This window comes from Astatotilapia calliptera, chromosome 3, assembly GCF_900246225.1.
Source record: "Astatotilapia calliptera chromosome 3, fAstCal1.2, whole genome shotgun sequence".
In the NCBI taxonomy this organism is placed as follows: domain Eukaryota; kingdom Metazoa; phylum Chordata; class Actinopteri; order Cichliformes; family Cichlidae; genus Astatotilapia; species Astatotilapia calliptera.
Genome location: NC_039304.1, coordinates 4,706,692 through 4,723,683, shown reverse-complemented (window position 1 = coordinate 4,723,683; position 16,992 = coordinate 4,706,692). Strand labels below are relative to the sequence as shown.

The 16,992-nt window shown below is 41.0% G+C and overlaps 1 protein-coding gene across 8 annotated transcripts in view; it reads right to left on the bottom strand.

Annotated features, from left to right (window-relative positions):
* nrxn2b (neurexin 2b) overlaps positions 1 to 16,992 on the bottom strand; it is a 700,882-nt gene that overhangs the window by 316,165 nt on the left and 367,725 nt on the right. For all 8 annotated transcript variants that reach the window (XM_026160309.1, XM_026160315.1, XM_026160297.1 and 5 more), the window contains 3 exons: positions 5,829 to 5,948; positions 4,411 to 4,792; positions 3,262 to 3,452 (listed from right to left, as the gene is read on the bottom strand). In XM_026160309.1, coding sequence (XP_026016094.1) covers positions 3,262 to 3,452; positions 4,411 to 4,792; positions 5,829 to 5,948 — 693 coding nt within the window. The remainder of the gene's footprint in view (positions 1 to 3,261; positions 3,453 to 4,410; positions 4,793 to 5,828; positions 5,949 to 16,992) is intronic.

Genomic DNA, 16,992 nt, shown 5'->3' with positions numbered 1-16,992 from the left:
TACTTATAATGACCCTCATGTGTGATGATAATAGTTATTATTTTACCCCAAACTTTGATCTTACTAAGTCTAACCAAGTAGGTTTGGGGCTCAAACCATCCACATAATTGTTTGCAAACCAATTATTAACCAATCTGTAACCATTAATAATCGTTGCATTGTTTTTACTGTAATTTCCTATCTATTATATATTCTAAACAAGTAATAAATGTGTAATTTCACGTTCCATAAATAAGCCCTCATCGTGATATCATATTGAGCTCATCATGATTTGTGTTCTCTTTGACCTTATTATTGGGTCTTTCCATCATATGCCATCATATGATAATAATAGTTTTAAAATGTCCTAGAATAAAACAAGCTATTGCAGTAGAAGAATATGGTAACAACTTGCAGTATGTTGACAAAACTGACGCAGCCGTATTCCCTTTGTGATGTATGTTGAACATACATCACAACGGGTCTTGCTCTAAGACCTGCTTTTACTCTACAAAACTGCTCAGTGCTATCCTTGGGAGACTGTGTGTGTTGTTCCATCATCATACTTTAGCTGACAAAGAGGAATGCCTTGAAGATTTTTTGCCTGTCCAAAAACAAAGGAAAGGAAGACAGAGAGCACAAAACCCATTTTCCCCATTTTCTCTGTGCAATTACACAGATAAAGCTTGGAGAATTGGATTTTTTTTCCCCCTTTGAAATGCAGACTGAAATGGTGTTAAAGCAAAGCAAAGAGATTGAGAGGAACGTCTTATTGTTGCTATTTCGTCTGGTTTTTTGGTTTTTTTAAACACAGCTTTGTGTGTAACCACTGAAAAGTAACACGAGTATATAAAAAAAGGGGAAAAACATATTCTGTTTATCAAATTTAAATATATATATTTATATATATAATTCTCGAGAGCCTTTCATCACCTATGAAACTATACACATTTAGCCCTGGTGGTTTGTTCTCGTGTTTACAGTGTTTGAGCGCAATATTTTGTCAGGAGGATTGTCACAGATATTCTCTGTGGTTCTACTGTGTTTGAATGCCCAATTAGACAAGTGAATTGAGGATAGAGACATCCCCTAACCCCCTCAAAAGTCCTCTAAAGTGATATTTACAGCCATTATTCTTCCCACTAGCACCAAGCTGCTTCGATATCTACCCCCTGCAGACAAGAATTGTTCAAATAAAGAAAAGGAACCCTGAAAATACATAGATTTTGAACACAGCAGCATGGACATTAACGACACAGATGGAGGGTTATTCCCCAGCCATGTTGAGAATGTGTTGATTGGACAATGAAAAGATGCCTTCTGCCCCATTTAAGAAAAAGAAAATCAATTTGGTGTCTGTAATTTTGAATATGCAAATTGTGCCATTGTTGCTGTATACTTCTGTGCTGGGCAGCTGTCTTTGTATGTTCAGTTGGAAGCATATTATTAGAATCAAGTACAGTTTGGTATCACTTCAGTGCATAATCAGTAGTTGTATTGCTTGCAGAAGAGTTCATCTGACAGCCACGTGTAGTCACGTGTAGATTAATATAACCATGCTGTCATCACACGCTTGCATTCTGACAAGTATCGGTGGGTGTCATGGTGTTACATGTCTTCACTCATACATACTGAATATTCATTAAACAAATTCTCAAATAAACTCTGTGTTTTTCTGTTTTTAACACAGAACAGAGCGTGTGTGCAATAGCGACTTAAATGCAGCTAATTAAGCCTACTTTGTGGAGCAGCAGCCAGTTCTGCACTGTTAAAAACACTAATTTTAGAAAATTGCCACATCTTTTGAAAAAAAGGCCATAAACACAAATTCAAGACAACAGCTGTGCTTTGGTTGCAGCTATATTTACAATGATCACTCTGTGAGCAAATTCTCATGCACAGAGAGGAGACATGCAAACACATGCAATGTAAATAATTTGTAAACTATAGGAATATAAATGGGATTGTCTCATTCTGTATCTCACTCGTAATATATCCAACCTGCTCGCCTCGCACTGCACAGTAGACATACTGTATACATGCAGTGCATGGGGAGATATGGATTTCCCATTCCTCTATACGTCTTCCTCTACAGACTGCCACAGGATTATTCTGTTTTGGTGGACTGTGCATACTGCAATGGACAAAACTGGAAAAAAGGGTAAGGGTCTGTGAATAAATCATTCCCCCCAAAAAAAGCTTTTTGATCTTTTGACTCCTCACAGACATCAGTGTGCCCAGTGAGTCACCCTGACTTCTGATGTGTCTTACACAAAAATTCCCTGTAACCTCAGGAGCACTCCAAGCTCTGGGACACAACACTGGCAAAATCAAAGCGTTTCCTCCAGTGTCAAATGTAATGTGCGTTCATGGTGGCACTTGAAAGAGTCTAGCCGTGGTCACACGGCAGTCTATCCTCTGCTGTCCATTGTTAATACCCTACATCCAAGAAGTGCGTGTTACTTTTTGATTGCTGACATTCTTAAAGCAGACCAAAGATATTATTCACATGCTGTAAAACATTTTGTGGAACTGCCGAGCGCCTTCCTTTGAAGGCTTTTATTTAGAGCGGATTCACAGAGACGCAACATTTAAAAAGTCAAAGTAGTAAAAGGTGCCTCCATCACATAAGCTCATTATTTTGTGGGTAAAAGTAATTCACTATGTGTTTTTGTTTTTTAAAAATCTTCAGTCTAAACAAGAAGCGATGAGCAGTTATTGTTTCTGGTATGATTCTTTTTGTTGTGTGATGTTGGATTTAGGTCAGATAGTGTTATTGCCCTCCTCCTGCTGAACAAGGAGGATCACCTTTTAAAGCAAACAGCCTTTTTATTTCAACCACTGTCCACTCTTGATTGGCCAGCATATTTACACATGAAGCTCAGGATGAAGAGAGATTTATTTTTCTCTGTTAATCACATATGCCCGGACAAAGAAACAAAAAACAAACGCACCTGGTAACACAACCAAAGTGGATTTTGGAGCCATTTTTGTGCAATATGTGTGAAAGAAAATGGATATTTAACAAGAATATCAAACCAGAACTGTGCTACATGCCCACAAAAACAAAGGAATCCTCAAGAAAACCAATGAATATGCAGAAGTCCTTTCCGAAAAGCCACTGGGATGCTCAGAGTGGTTATAATTTAGATGGATTTGAGCTGGCGTGTGTTTATGGCCATCCTCCAACAACACTAAAGGGACAGGCCAAGGATGACACTGGGATAGTTATTTCCTGCAAGTGCCAATGTTTTCTGGAAGATTTTACAGTGCTGCTGTTACCTTTGAGGTCCAGGTTGCGCGCTCCATTGGAGTGCTGAGTAACGGTGCGTGAGTCAATCTTGAGTGTGTGTACATTGTTGGCATCCCGGGACACCACCACATTGTGCCACTGGTTGTCGTTGAGTGGTTTGTCTGAGTTGCCCTTCATCAGCGACGGGCCATTGCCAAGATCAAAGACGTAATGGATGTACCTTTGAAGAAAGACGTCAGGATTAGGACTGTGTTCCTAACTCTTGTAACTCAACAGCGGTGCACGAGTTAAACAAACTCATTTGTTTCAGGCACTTTTTATTCCACTAAAAGATGCTCCAAGATGCTGTAAGAACATTTTTTGGGGGGAAAATACCAACCGTTTATGTAACTGTACCTGGAAACTGTGATTTGTTTTGGAGTTTTTTCTGGCTGGTTAAACATGTAAATATAGATACCTACTTTGTCTAAAACTCTGTGCTTGGCCACAGGCAGATGAGGTGGCACAGTTCCCTCCTTCACACAAATATGGCTGTCTTTTGTGTTGTGGGTTAAAGCTATTGTGCTTGTTTCATTCAAGGTATGTGATTTTTTTTCTACCTTGAGTCCAATTCCTTTATGTAGCCTCTTGTCTTTTCAGGGTAGAAGCAGCTCAGGCTTTTGTGTTATAATGATGCCGAATTCAGAGCACAAGGGAAGAGACAAACACTACCAAAAGCCTCTTTTGGAGACCCTAATTATAAGCAGCTTTTAGGTTGATAAGATTCACAAGTCCAGCCACTTTATTTTGGGGTTGTGATGGCTTTGTCAAGTCTTTGTAGAAAAAAAAAACAACCTGAGAAAAACCAGATATCTCTACTTCCTGTTGACCAACCACTAACAAGCTACAGCATGCGAAGCTTTCAGCTGAGCTTTTAAGATGACTGATTATGATTACTCACAAACATACTCTAAACTAAGTTACACCGAGCCCAGTCTGATTCATAGCAGCATTAAATGACTCACTGATCTGTGGGGAAAATATATGTGCTTATGTGCTCTATGTAAAAACAAGGGCTGGTGGACAGAAATCTGCAGAGCGCAGGGGAAAAGCAACATCATCTTTTTTAGGCATAGCATACAATAATGAAAAAACATAAAATGATTTAGACAATTAAGAAAAACCCAAGTAAAACTCACCCCTTTACCAGTTCCACAACTATAAAGTCGCTCCCATCTCCGGAGTTGAAGAGCATCAGGCCATCAGGCGTGGTGGTTTTAAACTGAAAGAACAGGTGCATGGAGGCATACGCTTGTAACGTCGCTAATGCTAAGTAGCTGCCTTTTGTTCGAAATGTCACCGGATCCGCAATGATGTGGCGCATGCCAAAGCGGGCATTCAGCTCGCAGTAGGAGATGTCCCCGTTTTTACACTGGTCTAGATATGGCACACTATTGAAGGTCAGGCCCTGCAGATGGCCAATGAAGTTTGAGGGGACCACGGATATGAAGCGGCGCTCAGTCATGATGCCCGTCTCAATGTTGTGGAACTCAAGATGTGTGTGGGCACCAGTCATCTGGCCTAAAGATTGTGGATAACAAAGATAACAAAGAAAAAAAACATTAGCAGATGGTACTATATTTCATTATTATTAGCCTTTATTCATTTATTTTATAATTATTATTATTATCTTTACAGTATAGTAATCAGTTATATTGCTGATCTACGCTAAACAATACAGTTGTGTTTCAGGACAGATAAGGAGTAATCGTCTTGGTAAACTGCAGATTAAAATCCTTTCCCTACTAAAACCCAGAAGAGCCTGCAAGGCATCTCTTGGCATCATTTCCTTTTTTCTTTCCCAGGCACTAGTTTGTGAATAATGTCAGTCTTCACAGGGTTGATTTTCACTAATGGTCTCGACATGCCCACTCTTTTTTTCCCCCTCTGCATCTACCACACACACTCAAACTCACCTTTTCGCTCAGCCTTTGCCCTCCCATCCTTTCGCCTGAGGCCACAATGTTATGTGTGGCTCTGATGCCACCTTGTATTTGACCTTTTATCCTTCTCTTGGATGCAGGCAGAACCAATTTCTTTGAACTTTGTTCATTGGCTTGCTCACTCGTGGTAAGTAAAATAGCAATCCCCAAAAAAGCTCTGGCTGTATTCAGCGTCAAATATGTATGTATCCTTTTGCTTTTTATACATTTTTATGGCTTTGCCAGGCTTTGCAGCTAAGGTACCTGGCATTTAAGGGCTTTAAAAATTAGATATAGCGTAAGTCACTGTGGGATGCTTGGAAGGTTGTCATGGAGATTGGGAATTGGGTACAAACATCTTAAATTTAGCATTATTTGTAATATAAACGCTTGCCAGCTGAATTGCCATTATCTCTAAATATGAGTTCAACAATAAAAATGTCTCATTCATTTTAACTCTAATTTGTCACCTTTATGTCTCAAATCAGATGTTTTAATGACAACTAGCAAAACAGCTGCTGTGAGCCTGTTGTACATACATTATCAGCAGAACACGTGGATTTGAGAATGCAGCACCACGCTCATTTACAGCATCTCACACCAAATGAATCCTCAGTGTCCTAATCAAAACTAACCTTCCACTGTGACGTTATCCACAGACAGCTGTAGGTTCTTGCCTCTCCGCACCACCTTCACCATGTGCCACTCGTTATCGTTCAGCTTCTGCCCCGCGAACAGCGTCTCGGGTCCTTTGCCTGTTGTAGGGGGAGTTAAAATCACAAAACAGCACAGCAGAGATGATGTGTGCGCCTACCAACCCCCACCCCAAACACCTTCCTTCCACCTCCACCTCCCAGCCACCCCCCCCAGCACACACACACACACACACACACAGGTCACACACTGTAGGTGACAGGGTTGGTAGAGAAAACCTGCATGTTTGCAAAACACATTCGTGCTATTGATTTTCTCACTATGCTAGGCATGAAAGGAACTGAATATCTAGCCCGACACATGCTGAGTTGCAGACATTATATGAAGGCATGTCCTGCTTTCACAAAGCATCTCGATGTGACCAGGTGGTTTAACTGCTCACTCCTAAAACCTCCCTCCACCACTCTCCTCCTTAATTCTCTCTTTCCATTTCTCTACTCCCAATTCTCATCGCCTCAGCTCTACCACTAAAGGATACACAGTTTTGTGGAATGGCATATGGTTTTGCTAAGATGCTCTATAGAGAAATATTTACATAAGAATGTTTTCAAAGTGGGGAGAAGGCTATTTATAAGCTGCCAATGACAGAGCTTGATTTCCTCAACATAAGAAAAAACTGCTGGCGTGAGGTACCGGCAGCAGAAAAACAGTGTGGGTTTTTATTCTGTTATGAATGCAGCAATGATCTGCTGATTTTATTCTTCGCTAAAAGTTAAGGTAGGAGCACGTTGTGTGGAAGAGCAGTGCCAAATTTTGTGGACTGAATACAGATGAATAAGCGTAAAGGCTATGGCCAAAAAAAAGTAAAATCCTTATATCACATGGATTCAGACTCTAAATGAAGGTCTAGCTGTAGTGGGACTGGGGTGATCATTATAATCAATGATCGGAGAGAAGGAAGAGAGTTTTTGTCAACAACAATATAATGATGGGAAACTTTCACCTCAGTGGCAGCAGGACACACTGAAATAGTAGAAAGCCAAAAGACACCAGTCTCATCCATTCTTTTAGGCGGCTCTGAAGTAGACTGAGGGCCATTGAGGCAGATCAATAGAGACACGATGACATCAAAAGATTGTGGCTTTCTTACACCATTAGCACTGATGATTTGCTTATTTTGAGTCTAATATTTGCTGCCCCACACCAATTCCAGGGTCACTGCCTCGCTTCTGATTAGTTAGCCGGCTGGAGCTGGAGTGTGCAGCTGCTCGAGTGGATGATGTAGTACAGCCTGGTGAAATATGATGGTCCCTTTCCCAGTTCTGTGTGAAATTATTTAGTCTAGAGGAAAAAAAGGAATGTACCATCAATTGATGGCCCCACTTGGCAAGAACACACACTGCCCACTGGAGAACCGTTTTCCCATTTACCCCTGTCCCTTTTTCATTATATTGTTTTTTCATTATTTTTTTTCCTTTGGCTACATAAAATGTGAAAGAAACACTTTGATCCCTCATATGTGAAAGGAAGAGGCTGCTATATAGATGCAAAGAAAGCAAGTGTGGAGGAAAGTTGCAAGCAGAGAAATTAAAGCTGATACAAAGATATGCAGGAGTGCAGAGATAAAATGTGAAAATGGATGACAGCGAAGAAAGAAAAAAAAGAGCCCTACAAAAACCTAAGAAAAAAAAAAGTGCAACAGAGCTGCAGTAGAGCTGGCTGGCTGATGTAAGAGTGTAAAAGTTAGAAAAGTACAACAAAAATGAATGGGAACAGCTACACTTTCAGAATGGAGTCCATGTAATATTTATTTTCCCTGGCTTCTACAGGCCACAGGAGAGCCAGGTCCACCGCTACCCACACAGCAAGAGTCATTTGGCTATAATACCTCTAACAATGGGGGGAAAAATGTATGCTCCTCTGGCCGGGCTAGCCAAGCAACAAAAAGTTCTGGGCAGAAGGTGGTGAAAGTGCAGCCAGGGACCTGTTAGGCTGTATGGTCAAAGTTGGAAACACTGAAGGGAAAGCACAGATAAGGTGGGGATGCAAGTCCACTGTCAAAGGTTAAAGACGAGTTTTGCTGACTTTTGTTGATTTTAAAATAAAAAGGCTTTCAGTTAAAGTAGTTTAATACCTATGTGGGTAAGACGGGTTAAGTCTGTAACCGGTGATTATCTGATTTTATGCTACAAACAGCATGAATCCCCAAAATGAAGAGCACTGTGACCAGAGCTGTTAGCCTTGCTGAGAAGTTGGAGACGTATAGATTGTTGTCTGTAGCTCTAAAGGCTCACTGCTGCTCCCCCTCCTTGTCCCACTACCCTGTTCAATTTTTCAAACTTATTCAATGTTAAAAACAACAACGTGTTTTTAAAAAAACAATTACGGTAAGTGTCAAGTTCAATGACATTTTTTGACTGCTTTTTAATAAAATGTCAACTTGTGTTTTCTTCTTAACGTATTACTCCTTTTAGTGTAAAGCTACAGCACTGGGGAATGCTTAAAATGTCACCATCACCAGGTTTAATTACAGTAAATATCTAGATATGTAAATGTTACCTCATTAGGTGCCAGTGAATTAACATTTCATTTCAGTTTTCACTAAAATTTGAAAGAATTTAATGTCCTGATCCTAAACCCATCACTGGAGAACACTGACTGCCTCAAACCGATTGTGATGAAGTTGGTGGTGATATTGCTTGCAGTTAAATTAAGTAAAGCCTTACTTCACTGCCCAGGTAACAAGGCAAACAGCAACACTAAGGACTTGCAGTATGGGGTTAAATGAGCCACTAAGCTGGTAATGTAGCCACTCTCTGAGAGAAGTACTCCTTGGTGAAAAAACAAGGAGGGGAAGAGGGCTCTTTAATGAAGAAGCTGACAATTATTAAAATGAAATGAATTCTCATTCTGCCACTTGTGCGTTCTTACTCTGTCTTGATCAGCGGGGCAAAGGGCTGTGATCATATAAACAGAAGCTCCTTGTGCCTCTATCTCTCCCATTCCTTTGTTCCATCCTGCCATTTTTCTTTACAGCTTCTAAATGCATCCCAGAGGCACTGAAAAGAGTAAAAATAACTACGATTGTGGACTACTTTCATTGACTGTGTCAGCTCACCATTAGTGAGAGGTGTGATGCTTGTGGGCTGTTGCGTAATTACCAGCAGCCATCCATCATTGGTTGCTGTTTTCTCTCTGTAAACAACCTTGATTAATGCAATCGGATCAATGCAACACAGGTCCTCAGCCAATGGCTGCAGGTTGTTGCCATCAGCCTCTATACAGGCTGTGAGACTGCTGGTGCAACAGCAAGTACTTGAGCACAGTTGTTTAATTATTTTGTCTAAACTCTGATCACGGCAACTTATGAGAGAATAGCTTATAATCACTCAGCGAGCAATGCTGACAACACGATAATCAAGAAATAAAACATGAAAAATGTTTGTTTTCTCTTACTTTGCAAAATAGTAGAGGTCCAAATATCTCTTAGACCACTGATAATATGTGTAGCTAGAAGAAGAATCTGACAGTTTGAATATCTCGCCCTGCCTAATGACTTTTCTTATCCCTGTTCATATTTGTCACAGACACCACGACTCCAAGCCCCTTTATTAAACACAGTATGTTTCACTTAGATTCTTTTGCATTTTGCACAGTGTCAGAGTTTTGTGTGGTCCTGTTAACATCTAGCTGTCACATAGAATTAGCTCCAAATAATAATGGCTATATATAGTATACCAAGCAAGCTTTCTGGCATGATTATTAAGTCAACCAGTGCACCAAAGTCTGGCCAGAGGGAGCAAAGCCAGTCTGAGATTTGCTGGGCAAATGTGCTTGCCAAAATGACAACGCCACAGCACACCATCACAGGGCTACAGGCAGTAAGTTTGCTGCTGGTGTAACAGTGGACGACTATGAAAGCAGCAATGAGTCATGCAGTCGTACAGAGACGCGTACAGAGAAGCGTACAGAGGCCGTTTATCGGGGTTGCTCGAGCATATGCAGTTAGTGTGTTGAGATTGCAGGGGTCAGGCGCAACTGCAGGGTGCGTCTGCGAGTTAAAGGGTCAAATTTGTCTAGGGGCAACTGACTGTGATGGTGTGTCTGATCTAACAAGACAGCTTATACCCCGATCTACTCAGATTAAAGAAAAAAAAAACAACTAAAATGCTACAGGATTCACATCAAATGTAGCAAAACATTTATGTTCCAGTATCAGTGTAGCACTGAAAAGTCCCCAATCGGCTATCACATAACAAAATAAATGTAAATGCAATGCGTGTATTATAGGATAATGTTGTTCCCTGATGGCACCACTTTTTTTTTTTTATCTCATCACTCAACCAACCATCCAGGCCAACCTGAGCTACTATCTTGGTTGAGCTCCAAAGACTAAATCTCCAGGAATCATATCATTTTATGATGCTTGGCAAAATGTGCTGTCTTTAACTATGGGATACAGAGGCGAATACCAGCCTAAGCTCTGTGATTTTAATTCCCTGGAAGAAAGCACAACCCTGACTAGCTACTGCTCTGGACTTTCGAGGTCATGAGCTTCTGCAAAGCCATGCACAAATTTATGCATTCACATAAACGCACACACTTGCAAGCACTCGTGGGAAAAAGGTAAATCTAACAGCGGACTACAGTCTAATTAAAATAAGCTCAAGAAAGAACCTCACTGCCATTTGTTTCATTCTTGGCTCAGCAGCCCCACTCTGAGGGGGAAAAACAGGAAAATGCTGATTCTGTGTCACTGAACCGACGAAGCCGGAGCAAGGGAGACTCAGAGGGGCTTGTGCAGTCGGGAGTGAATGGAAAATGAGAAGATCGTGGATACCAAATGACTGAAATTGATTTTTCATGCAAAGTGGTATAGAAAACAGAGCCAGAGAAACCAGTGCTGACCAGGGGGAATTGTAATGCTTGGCTTCTTCACGAATTCATATGGTAAAGAGGGGCATTGAAAAATCTGCTTAGCAAGACAGACAGGTGCTGTAATCATATATGTGTGTGTGTGTGAGTGTAAGACTTGTTTATGTTCATGATTAGCATTTCACTAACAGGTGATAGACCTCAGGCAACCCCCCTTTGTGCACCCATCTGGTAAAGCACATTGTGCGCTCAGCACACTCCAGTGTTCACACTCCTTCCCACACACAAGTATGCAAAGAACTGTGAAAGGGAATATGGAGTTTTAAGGTAGGTAAAAAGGATATACATCCTCCTCTTTTAAAATGAACTAAGGGGCATTATTAAGCAGGAGTAGCTACCTATGTTTGCTGCCCCATACCAATCTAAGAGATCTAGGAGAAAATAAACAATTCCTCTCATATTTAAATGAAAATTTCTCTAAATGTTAAAAACAAAAAAAAAAGCCAAATAGTGATAGCAAGCAATGATAACATAGTAAATTTGATAATTAAGCGATAATTCAACAAATAACAGTCCCTGAACAAAGTTGACTTTTTCAAAAAATTTCAGGAATAAGAAAATATGAATTGGAGGTGAAAATACAAAGCTGGTATGAATACGACTCAGATTTTGCCCGCCAACAGAGCAACAGAGAAGATTTATGAGGACTAGTTAAAGGCTGACAGCCTATAGCTATTTTATACACAGGGGAACTTTACAGAGCTTTGAAATTTTAAAAAGAAATTACAACTTGGAGACCGAGGATTTTTTTTAAAGATATGTATAAATGAGGCACTAGGCAAATAAAATTATCAGGGAAGGGTTGGGCAAAGCGGATGATATATTAAATGTCTTCCTATCAATACATAAACAAGAAAGCAGGCATAAAACAATATCAAAGCTTTACAGGGGCCTCCAAGAGTCCTCAAAAGCAAATATCAAACTTATTAAAAATAAATGGGAGCGAGAAGGTGAAACAAGTAAAACAGAAAGGATGAAAAAAGTTTAAATCACAAAAGAAAAGCACCCTTATAGCTATGGGTAAAAAAAAAGGGTTTTAGTTACTGATGTACAGAAAAAGCACCAACCCTTCAAAGATACTAGTGCAGGCCTTTCATCTTTGGGTAAGTGTGGGTAAGCTTTGGGATTGTACCCACACTTATCACACATGGAGCTCAAGTGGGTGTGCCCACACAAGGCCCACAGCAGTTTTGCCCTTTGGGTTCCCTGCGTGGATTTTTATATGCAAGTCTACTTTGAGTAGACCACAGAATACCCATGTGGGAAACACAGCAGTTTTGCCCTTTTAGGACCCTAAGAGGGAATTCTGTGGTTAACCCACTGTGGGTTGCCCATAGTACATGTAGATGGGGCTCCATTGGCCTCTTTGTGAATTAGCCCAGGCGGGCCAGAAGCACTTTTACCCTGAAAGGCCCCCCATCACATTTTTCTTTGGCCAAAATGGGTTTGCCAATAAAAACCCATGCTGGGATTCCAAAGGGCAAAACTGCTGCCCGCCCTGTGTAGGAACACCTACATGGGCCCTGCGTGGGATAACTGAGTTTGCCAGGCCCACACAGCTTACTGATAACCTATCTACTGTGTTCCTGCACAAGCATGTTTGTAACTGTGACTACTGAAGAAAATGAAACTATAGAACATTTTTTTAATACACTGACAGAAATACAAGGCTGAGAGAAGATGATTGATTGAAAACCTGAAGGAAATAAAAAGTGAAACTGGATCTTGTTCATAAACTGCAAAAGAACTCAAGAAGCAAAAGACATATTCCATTTTGTATGATCGACTATCTTGGTTGAAAGGATTTGAGTTTTCCTTTGTGTGTGTTTGAGGGCAAGTGACTCTATAGTGAAGTGGCTCACATGTTCGACTATCGTCAAGCAATTGTCAGGAATGAAGGGTTTAAAAATCTGCCAAGTCACCTATCTGGTTACTTTGACTTGATGAAGTTACTTTTCTTTTCCAATTAATGTTCTGATGTACACTACATCCAACTGGTGGCAGTAATGTGCCATGTTGCACATGTGTGCCCTGAACAATAGGGGTAGGGGAGTCCACACCAAGTATATAGGTATACTGTGGGTATGCTGCTACTCTCTGCTTAGTGTGGGGAGCCCATACTAAGGGCTGTCCCACTGGGATCCATGTGGACCCAAAGTGCAGGCCACAGATGTGCCCTACATATCATGCTGGTACTGGGGCCTGTGGGTCTGCCTACAGTGCCTGAACACAGGTCACAAGGGGGATGTTTGCAGGTAGGAACAAATTGCTGATGGATTATCTGTAGCCAAATAAACAAACAGAAACTGTTCTGGGGTTTTTTTGTTGTTGTTTTTTGGAATAGTATTTAAATGCATAACTATACAAAGACCAATTTAATTCAGACCTGCTATTTTGTTTTAGTCTCTTATACAAAAACATGAACATCGCTGTAACACTACAGCTGTTAAACCAAACTGGACTAAAATAGAGCACGAGTACAAAAAAGTTATCACTGAAAACTAATTAATTAATTTTAATTACACCGAGAGCTTATTAAATAAACAATAAACAAAAACCAGATGAAGCCCAGTGTTGCTCTTGTAATCACCACCTATTGATCAGCAATGCTTTCCAATTTATTAAGAATAATAAAAAAGAAAAAGGCAAAGCAGACAATATAAAAGTGCAATATAAACCAAAAATGCTTTTAGAAATATTTGGTTTAGCCAGTGCAGGAATAGCAATCAATCAGTATACTTGATCAGTTTCACCTTGTGATGTCTCATTCTCTATATAGAGCCATGTGTACAGGTTTGTTGCTAGTGTTAAAAGATTGATTTTCGTGCACCAAAGTAGTTACAGCTGTAACAATGAGAAGCTGGTGGGTGTTTCTTAGGTGTACCGTAGGCAGTGAACTGAGACTACATGGTCTTCTTCCTTCCTACATTTGTGGGAGGTGCGTGTATGAGTGTTTGTGAGTGAGAGAGAGGGAGTGAGCAGAAGCGGGTGAGAGCTTACGCTTCCGTTCAACCTTGCAGAGGAGAGCGGTACATGCTGTGCACAATAGCTACATCTCCCACACACAAACATGTTGTCCTGTTTTCATACTGTACAACAACAGGCCGGCGCTTCTAACTGGATGATTGGGATCTCTGTGTGTAAGCTTGGGTGGATAACCGTTAGAGAGAATGAAAGAAAGTAAGACCAACCCATTTTCAAAGAAGTACTGTTAAAATTTTAATTCAGGCCTTGGGTTATGGCGTTGGCGGTGGTGAGGGGAACGAAGGCAATGAGAGGGCAGAATATGTGTGTGGACAGAAGATGATGACCGGGATGCTGTGTCAGCATTGCTCTTTTTCTGGCCAAGAATGTGGCACAGGAGCGCCGCGGGATAATTTGATGACACGTTTGTGTGTTTGAAAGTGACCTAAGCGAGGAGGAGGCGATATGTACGCGAATGTTCGTGTCTATCCACCTGTACTTTATATCACAATTATCTGGAAAACATATTGAGCTTTGAGGACTTATTTGTTAGATTTACATATTTTTTATGATGGTTTGAGTGTGCCAATGTGTGCGGTGCATTAGAGTGTTTCGCAGTTTAGTGCCAACCCCGTGTCCCCTCTCTCCTTTGCCATCTGTGCTCCTGGCATGGCTCCTTACTGTCGGTAATGAAGAGGAACCACCCCCACTCCCATCTCCACTCTCCTCCACCCACCCACCCCTCTCTCTCACTCTTTTGCTTACTTGTCTGGCTCTCTAACAAACCTTTTCCTTTAACTGTGTTGTCTTTCCCCCAAAATGACTTTACTACCTAGAAATCTCCATACACTCCTAAACTCCCGAACTCGCTGCTTTTGAAACATCCCCCTGAACTGCAGCTCCCCTGAATCTGCTTGACTTGATATTGATTCTTCTTTAAACAGAGCCTCTCAGCATGGTGCCTCTTAAGTTCAAACATTTGAAAGCCTACTTCCCACTCAAATGAACAAATCCTATAAATACTGCACATCTGTGTTCTAAAACCCACACTCACAGCCTAACATTATATATACTTGCACACAAATAAATGTAATCACACGTGAACCATACGCATATATCACATACGATAATATGAAATGCTAATGTAATTGGTCTTATATTAGCTATCCCCCAAATCAGTACTGAAGCCAAATTCAGTTTTAACAGCAAATGTCAAAGTTGTTTTATGTCAGCAAAGCTACAATTAGCATTTAGAGTCCTGTTAAAAACTAAATACAACCCGTGTTTCAGTAGCTTCTCGTACTACCTGCAGCAGCAATAATTCGAAGTGATAATTTTCTGCATCTAAGTTTCTTTCTTTCATTGTAGAGAAATCCTGACTCACCATTCTTAACAATGTTGCTTCAGTTCATTGAGGTTTGTGGGCATTCATTCATGCACAGCTCTCTTAAGAGTCCTCCACAGCTTTTCAGCTGGGTTAGGGCCTGAACTTTGGGGAAACTGGAACCCTTTTATTCTATTCTTTTAAACCCAAATCATCACCCCTCCACCAATGTGTTTGACAGTTGTAATGAGGTGTCTGTGCTGTTATTCTGTATTTGCTTTTCACCGGACATGCTGCTACCCATTACGACCAAATGTCTGCACTTTGGCCTCGTCTATTCAACGAACAGAAGTTCAGAAGTCTCGTGGTTTGTGGTTTGTTGAGGCGCAATGTTAAGATGGAAAATGAGGCCTGTAGAGTTCGAGATGTAGCTCTGTTTATTGGAAGGATTTCTGCTTCTTTGGAGATCCTCACACTTGGTGATGATCAGTTAGTCAAGTGCAATTAATCAGCAGCACCTGGTTCCTATTTAACTTCTGAATTCTTAGTAAGCAGTGTGTACTTTTTCACACAGGACGCTATGAAAGCATTTTCCCATGATTGTATTTGACACATTGTTGCTAAAGTTTCCATCCAACTCTGAACGGAACACTTGGAACTCACATACAGTATCCTGTGATTATTGAAAAGATGTGTATTTAAACTTGTCTTTAACAAATCATTTTTTTTGTGACTGACCCTGAAACATAACCAAGTTACAGTATTTTTAAGTATTATTCTGCAGAATGAACTGACATTAGGAAAACAACACAACAACTTCAACTGTAAGTGAACTATTGTGTAACTGGTTTATCCACTGTCTCTGCTCTTCTACTCTCTACTTAAAACCAACACTCCCTGGTTCTCCATCACTCCCTTGTTTCTCTGAGAAGCATTTTGGGGGGAGTAGTTCAGGAGGTCTTGGACGCCATGCATTTCCAAACCACAGGTTCAGTGCACTTTTCCTCATGTTTCCCTCTAATGAGCCCTCCCTTGTGCCAGCATAGCCTGGAGCAGATGGGATGGTTCAGCATGGCATCACCAGCCGACACAGTGGCATGTCAAACAGGCGGTCATGGGCCTGAGCATGCCAAGCACAGTCATACTCTATCGCCATATGGGAATAATGTGCACTGAGATCATGCTGGATAGGCTGACAGAGTGCGATACATGGCCTGAGTCGCCTGCAAATCAGAACAAATGCCTATGGATGCTTAAGCATATATGTATAAGTCTCAAGGCACAAACAAATGACTGTTGACCAGGCTGAGGTCAAGGCTTCAAACACGCTCAGAGTACTGTTGTAGACACTCATCTGTTCACACATGCAAAATGCTCTCTACCCCTGCAGACACGTGCTGTGCACTCACAAATTTGCAAACAGACACACACGCACAATCCAGTCCATTCATCAAATGGCAATAAAAGACAGACACACAATTCTATACAACGCTCACCAGCCCTGGCAGTTGCTCCCATTCACACACCAATAGAGGCACACACACCCCCTCCCCTCGGTCCTCTGCAGACTGTGATGATGGCTTGTGTTTGGGAGGTTAATGGCTGTTTGCTCCCCACAACCTTCACACTTGATTACTCAAGTCGACTGCTGTCTGGACTGCGGGGGACATCTCCAGGACACCACAGCCCTTCCTGCCACCACTCTCATAAGTATGCCTTGTTCATTAGAAATGTTAATGAAGTTTGAGGACACAGTGTGCAAAGTGATGGGAAATGATCCTCAGTGTTATTAGACCACAGCATTAGAAATGATTTAGCAGTGCCTTAAAAAACATAAAATAAAGGAAGAAAAGTACATCTTGAAAGATGGAGGAGCAGAACAAAAGTGTTCTGCATTATGCAGGTCACATTTTTATCTATTG